This window comes from Zychaea mexicana (assembly GCF_025766255.1).
Source record: "Zychaea mexicana strain RSA 1403 chromosome Unknown BDB00scaffold_1, whole genome shotgun sequence".
Lineage (NCBI taxonomy): Eukaryota > Fungi > Mucoromycota > Mucoromycetes > Mucorales > Lichtheimiaceae > Zychaea > Zychaea mexicana.
The window spans coordinates 575,892-593,215 of NW_026516664.1; the positions used below are offsets into that span (position 1 = coordinate 575,892).

General features: G+C 43.5%; 6 protein-coding genes across 6 annotated transcripts; 3 read left to right on the plus strand and 3 right to left on the minus strand.

Annotated features, from left to right (window-relative positions):
• Positions 1 to 59: 59 nt before the first annotated feature.
• BDB00DRAFT_794669 (uncharacterized protein) lies at positions 60 to 2,633 on the minus strand. Its single transcript, XM_053121329.1, has 6 exons — positions 2,311 to 2,633; positions 2,137 to 2,216; positions 1,904 to 2,036; positions 973 to 1,835; positions 687 to 887; positions 60 to 585 (listed from the first exon to the last, which is right to left on the minus strand). Exons 1-6 carry the CDS (start codon positions 2,570 to 2,572, stop codon positions 292 to 294), a joined length of 1,833 nt encoding a protein of 610 aa, XP_052985870.1. The 5' UTR covers positions 2,573 to 2,633; the 3' UTR covers positions 60 to 291.
• A 182-nt stretch (positions 2,634 to 2,815) lies between these two features.
• Positions 2,816 to 5,141, minus strand: BDB00DRAFT_794672 (ClpP/crotonase-like domain-containing protein). Its single transcript, XM_053121330.1, has 8 exons — positions 4,938 to 5,141; positions 4,732 to 4,854; positions 4,560 to 4,644; positions 4,290 to 4,421; positions 4,017 to 4,209; positions 3,720 to 3,920; positions 3,406 to 3,613; positions 2,816 to 3,313 (listed from the first exon to the last, which is right to left on the minus strand). The coding sequence occupies exons 1-8, from the start codon at positions 5,103 to 5,105 to the stop codon at positions 2,984 to 2,986; spliced, it is 1,440 nt and encodes a 479-aa protein (XP_052985871.1). The 5' UTR covers positions 5,106 to 5,141; the 3' UTR covers positions 2,816 to 2,983.
• Positions 5,142 to 6,542: 1,401 nt separating this feature from the next.
• Positions 6,543 to 8,081, plus strand: BDB00DRAFT_729443 (major facilitator superfamily domain-containing protein; the record flags this gene model as incomplete). The annotated part of the gene is made up of 6 exons (XM_053118287.1): positions 6,543 to 6,663; positions 6,796 to 7,026; positions 7,098 to 7,302; positions 7,375 to 7,555; positions 7,619 to 7,876; positions 7,947 to 8,081. Coding segments are annotated over 6 exons (1,131 nt in total), but the record flags the coding sequence as incomplete, so codon positions are not given.
• A 1,328-nt stretch (positions 8,082 to 9,409) lies between these two features.
• Positions 9,410 to 10,675, plus strand: BDB00DRAFT_728877 (kinase-like domain-containing protein; the record flags this gene model as incomplete). Its single annotated transcript, XM_053118281.1, has 5 exons — positions 9,410 to 9,491; positions 9,602 to 9,712; positions 9,795 to 9,940; positions 10,025 to 10,098; positions 10,243 to 10,675. Coding segments are annotated over 5 exons (846 nt in total), but the record flags the coding sequence as incomplete, so codon positions are not given.
• A 1,151-nt stretch (positions 10,676 to 11,826) lies between these two features.
• BDB00DRAFT_886022 (glutaryl-CoA dehydrogenase) lies at positions 11,827 to 13,931 on the plus strand (the record flags this gene model as incomplete). Its single annotated transcript, XM_053128428.1, has 8 exons — positions 11,827 to 12,029; positions 12,135 to 12,202; positions 12,266 to 12,389; positions 12,459 to 12,568; positions 12,648 to 12,865; positions 12,962 to 13,148; positions 13,231 to 13,349; positions 13,448 to 13,931. 8 exons carry the CDS (start codon positions 11,827 to 11,829, stop codon positions 13,727 to 13,729), a joined length of 1,311 nt encoding a protein of 436 aa, XP_052985874.1. The 3' UTR covers positions 13,730 to 13,931.
• Positions 13,932 to 14,467: 536 nt separating this feature from the next.
• Positions 14,468 to 16,605, minus strand: BDB00DRAFT_943988 (major facilitator superfamily domain-containing protein). Its single transcript, XM_053129478.1, has 6 exons — positions 16,382 to 16,605; positions 16,251 to 16,294; positions 16,062 to 16,155; positions 15,719 to 15,972; positions 15,204 to 15,627; positions 14,468 to 15,105 (listed from the first exon to the last, which is right to left on the minus strand). Exons 1-6 carry the CDS (start codon positions 16,546 to 16,548, stop codon positions 14,616 to 14,618), a joined length of 1,473 nt encoding a protein of 490 aa, XP_052985875.1. The 5' UTR covers positions 16,549 to 16,605; the 3' UTR covers positions 14,468 to 14,615.
• Positions 16,606 to 17,324: the final 719 nt, after the last annotated feature.

A 17,324-nucleotide genomic window follows, 5' to 3' on the forward strand; every position in this document is an offset into this window, starting at 1 on the left:
AATCGACTCATTATCAGCTGCTTCAGTTGTTCGAGTAATTGAATAGATCGCTAACTGTGTCTCGTACAGAATGTGTTCTGCTTGTGAGGTTCAATTCGTTTGTTTGAATTATCAATTGCTGAGCCATTTATCGGAAGAGGTCTTTCTGTCAAATTGTTGTTACGCAAACGAAGGATGTGCTGTTGCAAGACGGCGGTTATGTTGGCAATAAAATCATAGTCACGTTGCAGCGTTTATTTTTGCCAAAACAGAACAAAACAAATGTATAACGGTAGCAGTACATGTTACTACTTATTGCTGGTTTTCGTAGTAGTATCCGTACAAAAATCGAGATTTCATGGCGCGACTTGCGTCGGATTTTGCACCAGTGTACACGAGAATTTTCGAATCGGTGTTTGGCGCAATCATATAGCCCGTCTTGTAAACATCCGTGCTGTTTGGGTGTAAAAGAGCCAGGCTAGGATCCGCATAATACGTGTCCCCTTTTAGCTTAATCATCGGTTCCAATTCGTCTAAGGCCCGTGTTCCAGTTTCTCGATAAACATGCAAATTGGCTGCGAACTTGTCGTGGTCCTCTTCTGTAGTCTAATTTTATATTAGTTTCTGGTTATAATATAAAATAGTGGCAGTATATAGGAGACTATTTTACGAAAAATAAATAACATAGTTGTAAAATGACAATTTACCATGACATCTGTATACGTATATCCATCTGCACACATGTTAACAAGAGTGTATGTATTATTATTCAATTCTGGATGTATCTTGGCAAGAACCGTTGATGATCCGCGTACAACACCAGAAGCAAGGCTTCTTTTGACCTTAATTCCTCTCAAATCAATATGCCCGTCCAAAATAGCAATACGCATGTTCTCGGTGTCGATAGACTACTCAATATATCAAATTAAACATGTATGATATTAGATCGCTCCTTAATAATAGTATAAGACATGACAACTGCACATCACTTACTGTTAGATTCACAGTACCCCGTCCTACAGTAGCCGTAAAACGTAAAAAATTCAGATCTTTGGCATAAACATTTCCTGCTTTTGCATGGAACATAAAATGCTGCAAGCCACCATTGCCGTTCGTGAAAGAAGCGCTAGTTTCGTTGGTGCTAGAATATATATCTGGTAATATAATCCGTAGTGAACATTTGACATGATGAAATGTTGTACTACGAAGCCATAGACTGTAGCGCCCATAGCCACCGTATAGCTGAAGCCCCGCATCTCTGAAACCATTATCGTCATCGTCATCGTCATCGTTGTCGCTGTTATTGTCATAATGGCCGTCATACGAGGTATACGATGGTTTCAGATAGATATGCAACATTTCGGTAGAATCAAGGCCAGCTTGAGATGCCGTTAAAATGTGTACAGAAACGTCAATATCATCGTCGACTTGGATAGCTAGACCGCGGATGGATCCTCCAGGCACGGATATGTTTTGTGCATAATCAACTGCGAGTGGACTGAAATCAATATAACCGTACCGATTTGAGAAGGTAGTGCTGCTACTTGGGGTTGCCACATATCCGCGTGTCTTTGTTGATCCCACCACCATACTATCATGGGCAGCGCTAAAGGTGGGCATGGGCGCGCCACTGTGATTGAATGGGGAAAGGAATGCGGAGGATGGCGATGGTGGAAGAGAGGAGAAGCTCTTTGTTTCTGAGTAGGGTGCCTGTGCTCCCGAATAATTAGCAGATGGCTGTGGTGTAGGAAATGGCCGGCCGTTATTGCTGAAGGTAGACGATAGCTCTGGGATTCTGGAAAATACAAGGAAATCATTTAGCAGTGTCTGCGGACGGTAGCATTTGCCCATGATGTCTAAAGAGGATATGTCGTTTTTGTTAATTCCAGTTGGTTTTCACTTTGTTGCTTAGAATATAACTTACCTTCTCCGTAGCTTCTGGCAAGGAATCGGATCGACCTTCTTAGCACTAGCAGTTCGCGTGTTCTTGGAAAGCTAACAGGGTAGTCTATGGAAATCTCCCATTCTTCTGCACATGTGCCAGAAATCGGAGACAACTACAACTAAACATGAATAATTGTGTATATGTGTGCTTTGCATATGCCTTTATCTGGTGCACAGCTATATTACGAATCAGCATACTTATATGGTGCTTACCTGATTATATATACTGTTGAGACAGTACAATCCCAAAAGGCAGCATGCAGCAATGCAAACAAACATACTTCTAAAGGTCCCTGTAGTGCATACACAATATGACTTTCAGTATCAGACGCTTTATCTTGTGTATACATGTACGATTGTTTTAAGATAATATACTGAGACCCATACAACGTGGTTTTTTTGAATGCTTGTTAGTTTTAGCGCTGGTCTTCGTAGAGTCGTCCGCATCAGATACTAGTGCTGAATCTTTTTTGTTCCCTCGCAACATTGCTTTGCTTGCTGGTGATATCAATACTGAGGTGAAATCTTCATTTTTCGTTTCTTCCATTTTCTGCGGTAAAAAAAATTGGGGAGGAGAAGAAAATAGGAGAAAATGGGCGGTGCCACAGTAAGCTGAGCACTGGAGAAAATAAACTTTTTTTCTTAACATGCTTCAAACACCATATTTGGTATTGTACGACATTCGAATTTTGAGCTTTGTAACCCACGAGGTCCTTTTTTAGAACAAGTCGAGCTGTTGTGAACGAGTCGCAGTATCGTTTGGTTCTCAATATCAGACGTAAAAAAGCTTAATAGTGAGCGGGTGCATGTCTATATAACACTACCTCTCAGTACGTCCAGCATATAATATAATTTGCCTCAATTGAGACGGTGGGTGTCTGCATGCTACGTTGTTTACATCTCAGTATCTTACATGCTCATGTCTTATGTGCGATTGCCTTTTCCTCAGGTACAGTGTATAGCATGCTTGCTAGAAGGATTAAGGTATGATACCATGAATCTATTATATCTAACCACTTTATATATTTCGCTCAGTATCAGAGCTATCACCTCAATATATCTATATACTCAGAACACTAATAACTTTGGCTTTGATGCCCTTCTTGCCGTTATACTTTTCTATAAATTGCATGATTGTACTCTCACGATCACTGCTCCTTTCTGCCATGTTTAATATTTCTGAGCATTGTGGCAACGCGAAGCGTGCGAAGGGATAATCCTTGTTGTCACCACCCTCACATAAAAGAGTAAGAGGCTTGTCCATAAGTGTGTCAAAGTAAGTGTGTTTGATGTCGCTGGCATTAACCGTTTCCACAGTTGGCGGATCCCATTTTGGCGCTGTCCGAGTGATCAAAGTCGTTCGAGCCCCCTCCTTGAATTCTCTTCCAGCCTTCATTTTTCCAATTCAAGCATAATTATTATCACAGGCGCAAAAGAAATTTAAACGCGTATAAGGGTAATAAACGCAATGTGTGATCTTACCAGAGTTTGGTTTGTCAATTGATACTCCAGTTTCATGCAGTCAGTAAACGAGAGACTTGCACCAGCATGATACAGCTGCAAAAAGAGCTTCAATGAGGTCGGCGACAAATTAGCGAGTTGATCGAGAGTCTCCTTTGCCCACGTTGTTGCTATTTTTTCATCCTTGAGTGCGACCACAATTTCTTCCATTGTGTCATGTTGGAAGCATCTATTCAAACAAGAAAAGCAAACATAAAGTATAAGTAAAGGCTCTCTCCGTTAAACTTATACGTGTAGCCCTAGTATGTGTGCTAGTAGCATGAGTATATGTATACCTGTTGATTGCTTTGTAAACGTCGCCACCAAGCGAGAACATGGGTGCTTTCTCCTGGTCCATGTCAACGTAGAACTGCTCTATAGCTGCATTGATGGCATCCTGCTCCAATGTACCGTTGTTACGTACAAGCTCCTTGAGGGCATCTTCTAGCTTGTTTAAATTTTTCGATGAGACATAATGAGTAGCGATACCGGCATAACTAACAAATAAAAAGTAGTTTCATGATCAGCTAACCTTTCTCATTGCCGAAGCTATGATGGCTATATGCGTAGGTGTATTTTCTCATTCTACTTACAACACGTCTACCCCACGCAGGCGGTGCCCTGTCAACCCAAGATAAAGCCCAAGATATCCGTCTAAACGAGGATACCAGAACGAGGCAGAAGCGTCAGGAAAATGGCCAATTGAGCATTCCGGCATTGCGTGCACTGTGTTCTCTGTAGCGATCCGGAATGGAGCATTGATGGATAAGCCGACTCCTCCGCCCACTATTCATTTTGTTCGTTATTGGTTAATAAAAAGAGTACTAGCCTTTTTTGTAACCATATTTCGCTTCATCGTATATTACTTGTAATGCCATCCATGATCGCTATCAAACAAGTTTTACGTCGAGTGCCAACAACATGATTCAAACGACAATGCTTTTTAAAAAGGTCGATGCATTCATCGTGACGACCAGCTAGCTCTAAATCCACTAGATCTTTTTCACATATTGCAACGCGTCCAATTTTTTTGTGAGCCAGTAAAATTCACATGAAAATCGTCAGATCGCCAAAAAGGACCCAAAAGTACACAAAGCAGACTGAAGTCTAAATTTTCAAATTATGCACGTACATACCTCTAATATCGCCACCCGCACAGAATGCCTTCTCACCAGCGCCTTTGATAAGAACAACCTTGCTCACTTCAGACATTTCCCACGCCTTAATAATCTTAGTATCTTTTTTCTCTCGCCTAGAATGATAAAAGCATCCGCATTTTCTTTATATTCTATCGTGTACTTTACATACCAACAGGTTTTCAGCAATGATATCACACATACTGAATGTAATCGAATTTAATTTAGTCGGTCTATTCAAAAGGATCTCGTAGATACCACTTGCGTGTTCGGTTATTACTACTCCATCGTCAGCCTATTAAAGCGGGAGGAAAAGAGAGTGAAAGTATCATTCAATAGTTGGGTCTGACTATGTCTTTCACAGTGGTGTAAACTTACTGCAGTTGAGCTTGATATAAATACATCCTTACTACTCGGAGATCCGACCGATGGAGAAGAAGGTGTGACTAAGCGTTTCTGGACTGCAAGTAATCTCTGATTGGCGACCGCTCCATATGATAAGGATGAGTTACTTCCGGTGCCTGAAGATTTTTTATTAAGAGGCATGGCTAAAAATGTAACGAGGTTGAGAGGAGGTGAAAGATGTGAAATAAAGAAAAGAAATGCAGGACAAGCAAATAGCTTAACTATTTATATTTGCGTGTGACGATAAATCAGGAGATTTTGGTGATCTTCTATTCGGCGCGTCATGCATGACAAGGCAACGACAACATCAAGTCATCGACCCGTTGCTATGGGATTAACGGATGAATTAACAACCGGATTACATAAAGTGAAACGTGTACATGCTTGCCTGTCTGTCACTATTCTCTTACATAGCAAGAAATATTAGACACAATCAAATAAAAATGAAAGTTCATGGATGTCGGATAGAGAAGCAGGGAATCGGCTAAAGATATCGAATCCTTTTGACCGGTTATACACAGGGTGCTGACTTCTTGGTTGCATGTGCAAAAAATGCTAAAATACCTTCGTTATCTTCATTGTTGTAAATAAAAACCTTGAAATATCTCACTGTTTTTATTAAGAAAACATGGTCTGGGTATATAGTTCGCTTAATGGACGTGATGCATGCTCTTTTGCCGCAAAGCCACTTGTATTTGAGACATGAGCACTGGTGAAAAGCTTATAATGTTTTCGTCATGTGTAAGTCTGAGGTTTCTTACCATTGACCTGCTGAAGATGATGAAAATGATATACAGCTTGACAATGTTGCTTGTTGTGATTTGCAACATTACTACGTAGACTAAGAGGAAGCTTTCCCCACCAATTCGACAGTACAGCTGGAAGGTTGTCTTGCTTGAACAAACAACGTCCAGTACCTAAACTGCAACATCGGATTTATTTTCTGCTATGAATCATACAGGCCACTCTTTTGTTTGTTGCCAGATGTACAACGTTACTGTAGGCTGCTTTATTTATAAAATAACCAAGCAGAGCTACCATTACATAATACATAACAGCGAAGGCCAGGAACTATAAACATCTATATACAATTCTACTAAAACAGTCAATACTGTTCTGAGTGGTGACCCTACTGGCATTTGCCATGTTGTTGTTCACTTGTTAACTTTAACGGTCAACAACTAAGCACCATGCTATTTGGCCTGAGCTGCATTCGAAGTAGACAGGCGATAAACAGCCCATTAACCAAATTAAGTAAAAAAAAAGCCTGTCCTCAAAGCCTGTCGCGGTTTACTAGAATTGTTTTTTTCCGGCCACCAAGGAAAAAGATAATCTTCTTCTCGCTCTTTTTGCCTCAAACTGATGCCGCCCATCACTACTGCTGCTGATACTGTAACTCTTGCTACTACGGAGGGAGATCCCACGGTACAGACTTTCGAAACGTTCAATGTTCATGAAGCGAGTACGGCTTCGGGAGACATGAATTCAGAAAAAGAAGGAAACGGTGATCAACAAGATGGCTCGCTTCAGTGGAAGTCCCTGCTGCCTCATACCATACAATCCTTTTATATCCAATTTGTTTCTGGAATGAATGATGCGAATGTCGGCATTATCCTACCAAGCTTACAAGCCCACTATGGATTGACGCAGTATGTTATCTCCATAATCTTTTTGTGTACAACTCTGGGGTACTTCATAGGTAAGAGTGCGATCATCTTTTTGCTTTGACTTGATTTGTCATCATCTCCCAACAACCTTTCCGTTCCTTAAAAAATTACAACGTGATCGTATCATTAACCGTTTGGGTATCATTGTATAATACTGCTACCAGCTGCGTTTACAAACGGCTACTTGATCCACAAAACATCACAGGCCAAGACGGCAATGATCGGATCGGTGTTCATGGGTGTGGGTTACATTGTGATATTGTTCGCACTACCTTTCCCAGTAATGTGCTGTTTTATGATCTTTGTTGGATTTGGCATGGCGTTGATGCAGTCATGTGCCAACGTTGTTTGCGGAGAAATGCCTCGAGGCACCATTGTTTTAAACGTTTTGCACGGTACATAAAACAACCATTCTCTACTGCAAGTACGTAGTACGCACTCACAGCTGGAAATTTTCTACAAACAGCTTGCTATGGAGCTGGCGCCTTGCTTGCACCCTTATTAGCAGCGGCCATACTGGAACAAGGAAAATCGTGGGCAGTAACGTACATGATTCTTTGTGGTATGCAATGGGCGAATGTCCTATCCATGCTGTTGGTTTTCCGAAATCTTAAAACTCGAGCCGAACTTGAGAACGAAGAGCAGCAGCAGGACCAGCAGCAAGAAGAAGAGTTATCAGTTTCGTCGTCATCGTCATCTTCTGAGGGTCGCCAGCAAGCACAAGAAGAGGAGCAACAGCAGAGCTATGATAATGGCAAGATGCTATCGACAGTGATCCAAAGTCGAATGGCATACATGGGAGCGATCTTTTTGTTGGTGTATGTTGGCTGCGAAGTCACCATAGGCAACTGGGGATACACCTTTTTGATTACGGTTCGAAGCAGTGACACGGTAGCTATGGCGCACTTTATGAGTGGCTATTGGGTAAGTCAACCTCCACATGATTCACAGTCCTTGATTCACATTCTTTCATGCGATATACACTAGGCTGGCATCTGCGCAGGCAGGCTGTTCCTTGGTTACTTTACATTGCGATTCGGCGAAAAGCGAATGATTTATTGCTATGTTACACTGATCATTGGCATGCTGTTCATCTTTTGGTTCGTGCCCGTGGCTGCAGCAAGTGCCGCTTCGCTTGCCATTATGGGTATTGCACTTGGTCCGATCTATCCTTCCACAGTAGCCTTGGCCAACAAGGTTGTCCCGTCGCGACTTTATGCTGTGACCATCGGGTTCTTGTCCGCTGTACGTATTTTATGCCGACAAAGTATACCCTGTGCTTTGTGTGTGGTTTTATCTAACCGTGTAATTATAGTTTGGAAGTGGTGGTTCAGCCCTCTTCCCCTACATTACTGGCGTCATGATTGGTGTCAAAGGCATTGGAAGCATGGTTCCATTCTGCGTTGCCTTGGCCATCGCCATGTTTGTAGCGTGGGTGTTTGTGCCAAACCCTGCAAAGGGAAAAAGGGCAAAACAAGGACAAAGCGAGCTGGACATCTCCTTGGATGCTAGTACCAGTCAAGCATCTGCAAACACGGCGGCAATTAGCTCGCGCTATCGTGGAAGTAACAGCAACCAACAATAAAAGAGAAACCTGCGTCGGAATGGAAGGGCATTGCTTTTTGAAACAGTCTGTGGGAAAGGGCGTAATGAAATCACTTGAATGTCATTTTACTCTGTGTAACCGTGGTCCCCGAGTTGCGAGCTTAAAAGATGAACAGACAGATGGTAGCATGTACGATGTCTGCTTTAAGACAGCTTCCTACTTCTCGACTGCTACTACAGGGGAGTCGATCGAGAAAGGGACCGATGGAAAACCGTAGAAGAAAAGTTAAAGAAGAAGCAAGGAAAAGTGAGGTGAATCGCCACTTGCCTTAATTGGAAGTTTGAGAAGAAAAGAGAGAGTGAATCCTACAACAACGAAAAGGCCGCTCGCTATTCTTCCTTTCTCACACCACCTTTTTTCTTTCTCTTTTCTCCCGCACTTGCATCCGACACTTTATATTAAATATTCTGCGCTCCCACTCAATTCAGCAACAACAACAACAACCACCACCACCACAATCACACACTTCTTGCTTCTCGAAACTCACTTTGTCCTCTTTGCCATACGAGCGCTGTAGTGTAAAGAGCTACGGGAGTCTACTCTGCAGCCACAAGTCTTCTTACCCTCCAAAGCGGTTGTTGGTCGTTCGCAACAGGGCCAGAAGAAAGAGAAGGAAGAAACGGCTTCTTTTTCTTCACTCCATTCCTGCGGATTGACTCAACGGCACGTTTCCTTTTATTCTATCTTTATCCCTCTTTCGAATTTGCACAACAGCAACAACGATACGACCCTTTCGTTCCTTAAGCACTATTTATTGCAGACTCTCTCTCTCTCTCTCTCATACATTTCGACCAGACTGTGATTTCGACTTCCCCTCAGCTGCTGCCGCGACCCTTTCCTTCCTTTCCCTTCCCCCCCTTTTTTTTCCGCTTTGACCACGCGCCTTTGTAATGACAACCGTGTACTCGATGCGTAGTAGTAAATCCTCTGCTACCACGACAACAACAACAACCACTATTCCGGCTATGATGCACGGCGTCGGTGGCGTCGGTGCTTTCAACAATAATGGCGGTAGTGGTCATGGGCGGCAGAAGCAGCAGCATACGATCCAATCAGGTGTCACGCTTCCGTCGTACACACCGTTGCCTCCTTCTCCGCCGCATAAACACAAACATGCCCAGGGTGGCAGCGGCATCGGGGCAGCATCCTCGCTAGACAGCACAATCAGTGCAAGCAGCAGAGATGTTATTGTGGGCGACCAGTGGCTCGTCTTGTCGAGGATCGGCGAAGGCTCCTTTGGCGAAGTATTCGAAGGTGTGTTTCTTTTTGTGTTCAGCACTACCCAGTAAACCTCGTGATAAATTCTTGTTGTAATTTGTGTGTGTATCGTGACTTTAGTTCATTAATATTTCTATATGTAATAGTCCAAGACATTGACACCCTTCGCCTCTATGCCATCAAGCGGGAGCCTCTGGATGTGCGCTCCCCCCAACTGAAGCATGAGAGCATCATGTATGATATTTTGGCTGGTGGACGTAAGTCTTCTTCTTTGGTTTATTTCCTCTTTTAAGGAACAGGAAGTCGTCTTTCAGACTAAGATTCTTCTTGATGATGCAGGAGGTATTCCCCAATGCCAGTGGTATGGAGAGCATGACGATTTTGCGTGCATCGTCATCGATCTCCTGGGGCCTTCGCTACGAGAGCTACATGAAGCAGTGTCTTTTATTTCGTTGGACGTTATAGTCCAACTCGGTTGCCAAATGGTAAAGTCCTCATGAGCATCCGAGTGTACGGCTGAAAGATTGCTCGTGGGTTGATGTCAGAACCAACTAACGTGATTATTCCAGATATCTATTTTGGAACACATTCACCGCCGTGGCATCGTCTACCGAGATGTCAAGCCTGACAACTTTTTGTTTCCGTCCCAGTTTTACTTGCCAGAGTATGGCATCGACATGCACAACCATCCTGCTGCTGCTACTGCTTCTTATAACGGTGGTAACACGGGTGGCACGCACAGTCCTAAGCCTTCCTGTCAGGACATATTTGAAACGTGGGGCATCAGCTCATCCTCGGCTACTCCGATGCTTTCCGTGGTGGATTTTGGCTTGGCCACCTGGTGGCGCAATCCGGCAACCAACAAACCTTATCCACAGAGCAAGCGGCGGATCAAGAACAAGACAGGAACGGCTCGCTATGCGTCCTTGAACGTGCACCGGGGGAAGACGCATTCACGTCGCGATGACATTGAATCCCTTGGCTATCTGCTGCTCGACCTTATTCTAGGATCGCTCCCCTGGACGGGCATCCAAGCCCGCAATTCCAAGGCAGGCTGGGACCGCATGAAGGAGCTCAAGGAAGAGACGTTGTTGACTGATCTTTGTGCTGGATTGCCCCAGGGTTTTCTGCGGTTTATCGATTACGCTCGTGGCCTTCGGTTCTCGGATCAACCGGATTACGACTATTTGCGGCAACTGATGCGGGACTCGCTCGATAGAAACAGCAGCATGTCACAGTTGGTGCAACGTGGCAGTAGTAGTAACACCAGCACCAACAACATGGCTTTTGAGGAAAAGCAACAGCAACGGCTTCCAGCACAGCCGCATCAGCAGCAACAAAAGCAGCAGCAACACCCTCCTAATTCGGGTGGAAATAACAGTCGTCGCAACAGTAATAAGCGACATCCATCCATCAAGGCGAATCATCATCCGAAATTCAACGGCAACAACGTCAAGATTGGGCCATCGCCTATGTACAATCAAGAAGGAGTATTCATGATGGACGACCTAGTCCACGAGCTTTCGAACATGGAAGAACCTCAAGAACAACAACAACAACAGCAGCAGCAGCAGCGTAGCGGGACGGGACGCAGACGTCGAAACAGCAGTCGGAAGCTAACGATGAGCAAGGGAAGCATTAACAGCAGCAGTAACAACAATAACAATAGTAACAACAACTATGGTCGTCAGCAACAACATCATTATCATCATAATCATCCTCATGAAAGCCCACCGCGTCGTACCAACGACAACAAGGCCAATGCACCGCCTTCTCCACCATGCGCATCTTCATTCCATAAAATGGTCTATTCAGCACAGCAGCATTTGGATAACCATGGCAACAACAAGAAGAAGAGGAAGGGCATTGGCTGGAACACGCACAGACACAACAATAACAAGCATTACCATCAGCAACAGCAACCATCTTTACCACATGATGCGACGCTTTACGTCAAGAGCCCTTCGTGGGGAGCAAACAGGCCCGATGCATTGTGGGGCAACTATCAGCAATGGCTGTAGTAGTAGTATCACTTCAACGCACTAGCAGAAGGAGTAGCTCATTTATCTACCTTGAACCTTTGTCTTGGATTTCTTTTCCTTCCCCTCATTCATTTGTTCATAGTTTCAACAGCAACAACAACAGATCAAAATAGCATTTGTGTTCATACGTTTGATTTTATCTCTGTCTCTTTACAAAATACATGCAAACGAATAAGAAAGCATGGGAAAATTGCATCAAACTTTGTTAGTCCGTGAGAAGTTGACGACTCTAGGCGTTGCCTTACATGGTTCTGTAAGCAAACAAGCCTGTACTCTTCTTCCTTTTACTGTTTTTTCTTTGCTTCTCTGAGTAGTGGTCTGTATACACCATGTGGGCACGGCGCGCATTTACCTTGAAGAACAATACGTCTACTTCTTTTTACAACAACGCCGCGAGACAACAATTGGCAACACGCACGTTTTCACATAGTGGTGGTGTTCGCAGCGCTCTTTCAAACACCTACGTCAAGTACAATTGGGAAGATCCATTGGATCTTGAGTCGCAGCTCACCGATGAAGAGCGTATCATGAGGTATAGCATACCAAGCCTTAGGCACGGTGTCTTTCTCTTCCTCCTCGCTTTCAACAGCAAGAGAGAAAACGACGGATGACGACTAAATAAAAATATTGTCTACAGAGATACGGCTAGAAATTATTGCCAAGACAAGCTTATGCCGCGCGCAGTGAATGCATTTAGACATGAAAGCAAGTTTCTTTTCACAAACAAGATTTCCATCATGTGATACTAACAATCAAAATCCCAAATAGAGTTTGACCCCGAAGTATTGGCAGAAATGGGTGACCTGGGTCTTCTAGGCGCCACTATTGAAGGCTTTGGGTGCGCAGGTGCTTCTTCGGTCGCTTATGGCCTGATTACCCGTGAAGTTGAAAAGTAATGTCAATTTCTTTTGAAAGTGATAAAGTGTGTGAGAAAGACTAACCAAAAACTGATCGTCATTAGGGTTGATTCGGGATATCGTTCTGCCATGTCTGTGGTTTCTTCTTTAGTCATGCATCCCATCAATACGTATGGCACGGAGGAACAAAAGCAAAAGTATCTTCCAGGCTTAGGTAACCAGTTCAATATATCATCCCTTCTACTCTCTCAGTGCTCATCATTCGATTTTATGTATACTGACTACATACTAAGCTAAGGGAACTATAATTCCAAGCTTTGGTCTTACCGAACCCAACCATGGATCCGATCCAGCTGGCATGGAAACACATGCTCGCAAAGAGGGAGATCATTATGTATTGAATGGTAGCAAGTCTTGGATTACCATGGCTCCTATTGCTGACATGCTTTTGATTTGGGCAAAGAATTTGGATGAAGAGGGTGCTCCTGTCCGTGGATTTATCGTGGAAAAGGTAGCCATAGTTTACCGCTGTTACTGCACTATGGCAAAACTTGAAAAGGAAGAAGGAAGATACGGTAGGCTTACAGCTTTTATGTGTATTTGCTAGGGTACCGCTGGTCTTGCTACGCCCAAGATCGAAGGCAAATTCTCCTTGAGAGCATCTATCACCGGTATGGTCATGATGGATGAGGTGCGCATTCCGGTGGAGAATATGCTACCGAATGCCAAGGGCTTGTCGGGTCCGTTCGGTTGCTTGAATAATGCTCGATTTGGCATCGCATGGGGAGCTCTAGGTATCGTATCTCAAAATTGACATTGTACGTGTCATATGCTCCCATCCTTTCGTTTTTTACTAATCAAGCAAGCTGATAATAGGCGCAGCAGAAGCGTGCCTGGACGTGGCACGCAACTATACTATGGAAAGAAAACAGTTTGACCGACCCATTGCTAGTAACCAATTAATCCAAAAGAAACTTGCAGATGCTCATACTGAAGTAAGTTTGAATTGTTTTGTCGTGTCTTACATGCAACGAGCCAAAAAAAAAACAAACACTAACCGAGCACCTTGATTATAAATCATGCGCATACTTAGATTGCTCTCGGTTTGAATGCATGTCTGCAAGTGGGTAGACTCAAGGATGCTGGCCGTGCCGCTCCACAAATGATTTCCATGATGAAACGAAACTCGGCTGGTAAAGCATTACAAATTGCGCGTGAATGTCGAGATATGCTGGGCGGGAATGGTATTGTGGATGAATATCACATAATCCGTCATCTCTGCAACTTGGAAAGCGTTAATACATACGAAGGAACATCGGACGTGCATGCTTTGATCTTGGGCAAGAGCATTACTGGAATCCAAGCATTTTATTAAAGCATAACTAGCAGTACACATCGTTCATGTACTTATAAAACGTCTGCTTTTTTTATAAATGTATACCTAAAATAAATTGCTAAGCATCAGATGATAATAGACTACATGATGAACAATGAGTTTTCAGATACATATCTCATTCCATAAAAATTAGACTAATAAAAAGGCCGACAGCCAAATGAGGATATATGTCACCCGCAAGATATGTGAATACTTATGTACAGTAGTGTAGAAACTGTTTCTTTCAAAAAAAAAAAAAAGACGGGACATCATTGACAATTTGAAACAACGCATCGCAAATAACGTACATAACCGTGCCATATGATGTATGCACTTCTTGACGCCATGACCATCATTTAAAGCATTTATATTGTACAAGTAGTTTTGTTTGGTGCGCATTATGCAAAGCTATATCGCTTAGCGAAAGCCACAGAAGAAAAGTGATTGCAATTCCGTGCGGTAATTATACCATTTTGGGAGATGGAGCCTCAAGGAAATTCAGGCATACTGTATTAATCCTTTTGTATCACTGCAATCATGTCATATACGGATTTAACCCGCTGTTTGTAACCATTGTTGCAAAGGTCAGTAACCTTTCCTTTCGTTACATACTCGGAACAACTGATCCGAGAACGGATAAAGATCCGTAAAGCAGCACGTACTACTATGCAACTTTTCAGAGGGACAAACATAAATTTTGCAGAAAAAAAAAAACTTTAAAAAATAGATGGAAAAAAGCGATAGTATTTACAGAATTACAGTAACAGAGATAAGACATGTATAATATATATGTATATATATATATATATACGTATAAGTACAGAAAGAGTAGAGATGGAGGGATTAAGGGAGGGATAAGCTGCTTAACAGAAAAGGGTACAATATTTTAGACTTCTTCAGCTTCTTTCTTCTCATTGACGCTCTCGGTTTCGATGCGCTGCTGAGCCTTGGGCAACAGAATCTTCTTCTTTTCCAAGTAGTAGACGATAAGACATAAAATCATCATGACACCGGTGGTGGCAGTGGTGACGATCTTACCGATACGGAAAGCAGGAGCTTGGGTGACAGTCCACGCGGCCACGTTAATGAAGTTGGGGGCGAGGTTGCCAATAGAGTTAACCATAGCGATGGCCAAGGCACGAGTTTCAGGATCACATTGATGGATTTCGTTGTTCCAGGTCATCATGATGGGTGAAATACCGAGCACAGGGACGACCATGTAGACACATACATACAAAAGAGGGATGGGGACATCGCCAGCATTGACAGCGACAAGAAGAACGTAGAAGATGAGGGTCCAGAGAGCACCAGCTTGGATATGCCAGTGACGCTCGCCGTAGCGATCGGAAAGCCAGCCTTGGGCGACAATGACAACACTGTAGACATAGAAAAGTTTTTTTGGGGGTCAGTAAATGAACGATCATACAATAGGGTCTCTAACATTTGTGAGAGTGAGAAGAGAGAGGAGACTTACGCAGCCAAGCACCAAACAGGCACAGTCATATAATTGGAAAAGGAAGAATCATAGCCGGATTCACGGAGGATAATAGCGAACTGCTGGAGAATACCCATACCAAGCTGCATGCAGGTGAAGATCAAGATGAAAAGATAAATATATGGCGTGGTGCAAACGTTGCGGAGGGTATTAAGGTTGAGACCGGTGGCTATGACCTTCTTGCCCTGGCGCTCCAGGCGCTTGACAGCAAGTTTACGCTCCTCACCCTGGATGAAGCGAGTGTTGTGAGGGTAGTCAGGAATCAAAAAGAAACCGACAACGCCAATAACAACGCCGATAAGACCTTCAATAATGAAAAGCCATTTCCAACCACGCATACCGTGGGCACCGTCAAGGGTTTCAGCGATAGCGCCGGAAATCAAGCCACTGAAAGCACCAGAGACTAAATGTTTGTTATCAATAAAGATGTTAGCCAGGGGCACATGGATAAAAATGTGATAGCATTGATTGTCGCGAAGATGTGTGCTACTTACACTGGGAGCCAGCAACGAAGAAGGCGGTACGGGTACCAAGTTCCTGACGAGTGTACCAGTTACCGAGTAAAAAGACCATACCAGGGTAGAATGGGGCTTCTGAGAAACCAAGCAAGATACGCAAACCGTAAAGCGAGCTGTGGTTACTTACAAGGGCCATGAAGCACACAATAGCACTCCAGAGGGTCACTACGGCGGGCAGCATGATACTGGGTCGTACTTTGGTGATAATCATGTTTGCGGGAATCTGGAGACTATATAAACATTGATGAGAACGGTTAGTTAGAACAATTCTCATCATCTCAAAGATCCGTTGCCGCCATCATTCCATAAATATACGCACATGACATAGCCGATAAAGAACATTGTGATAGCCCAGTTATAAGCAGAAGATTCAAGTTCCAGCTCTTCCTTCATACCGTTCGTATAGGCGTTAGCTAATTATATAGGGAAATTATTAACTTTAGCTACAAGCACACGTTTACAAGATTTTGAATAGTAGTAGAATAGTAGTAGAGAAGATGGCACTTACGCATGTTGTTTCGATCGAGACCGTTGACCCAGTAGGCAAAGAAACTATACCATCAAAAGCACAGCACATCATCAGTTTCAATGCAATCAAAAGCAGCAATATGTCTTTGTTGTATAGCAATCAAGACTTACGCCCAAATCATAAGTCGATAATCTAGTTTACGGACGAGTTTCTTTTGGATTTCAAGTTCTTCAGGTGTCAAGTCGGCTGGCACAGGTGTCGTAGAACTGCTATGTCGGCTGCTTGTACGAGACAAGGCTTCGATGGTCTCAACTTGCTCCCGATGTTCTTTCTCCATGGTGATATGCAGAAGAAAGGATTATGTGGGTGGGTGTGGGGCTGAGATAAATCTGGGGCAGGTTTATGAATGATCAGAACAGGCGCCTCGCCTTTTATATACCTCCACCTCTTCAGTTCCATGCTGTTGCTGCCCTCCATCCTTCCCCTAGTAAGCTAGGTGGCATATTTAGCGCCGACTCCTCTCATTCATTCACCACACCAACCGGGCCACCCCGCGTTGGATCCCAGGCACTCCGCTTCTTCCCCACATTTACCGACAAATCCTAGCCCGTCGTTTGAACAACTCTCCGCGGGAGCGTTCGGATCCACCTTCTAAAGAAGGCAATACTCTTGCGTGTGAGCGAGCGGGCAGTAAAATGGTTTGCAAGACGCAGCTAACCAATCACTTGCTTTCCCACAGTTCCATTTTTATACAAAATACGATTCAAGATATTTCACCAAATACGACAGTTTATCCCAGAGAGGTGTAATTCTATCAAAACATGGAAACACTCATTTTGTATATATTAGCACAAAATAGAATTGTGAAAAACCAAAAAAATCCTCTCAAAGACAGAAAACTTACGAGTCTCGTAGCAGTAAATATAGAGTTCATACCGGTTCCCGCACTAAATCAGATATATAAAGAGGCTCAAAAAAAGTTTTTGTGCATCCTCTAATTGAAGTACAGACCCAACTTGATCCGCGCTACAACCTTTTTTTACATAATTTAGCCGAAAGGGCTGGCCTTATTTTGAAGCTTCTAATCCAAACAAAGTGGAGTGGAGAGGACAG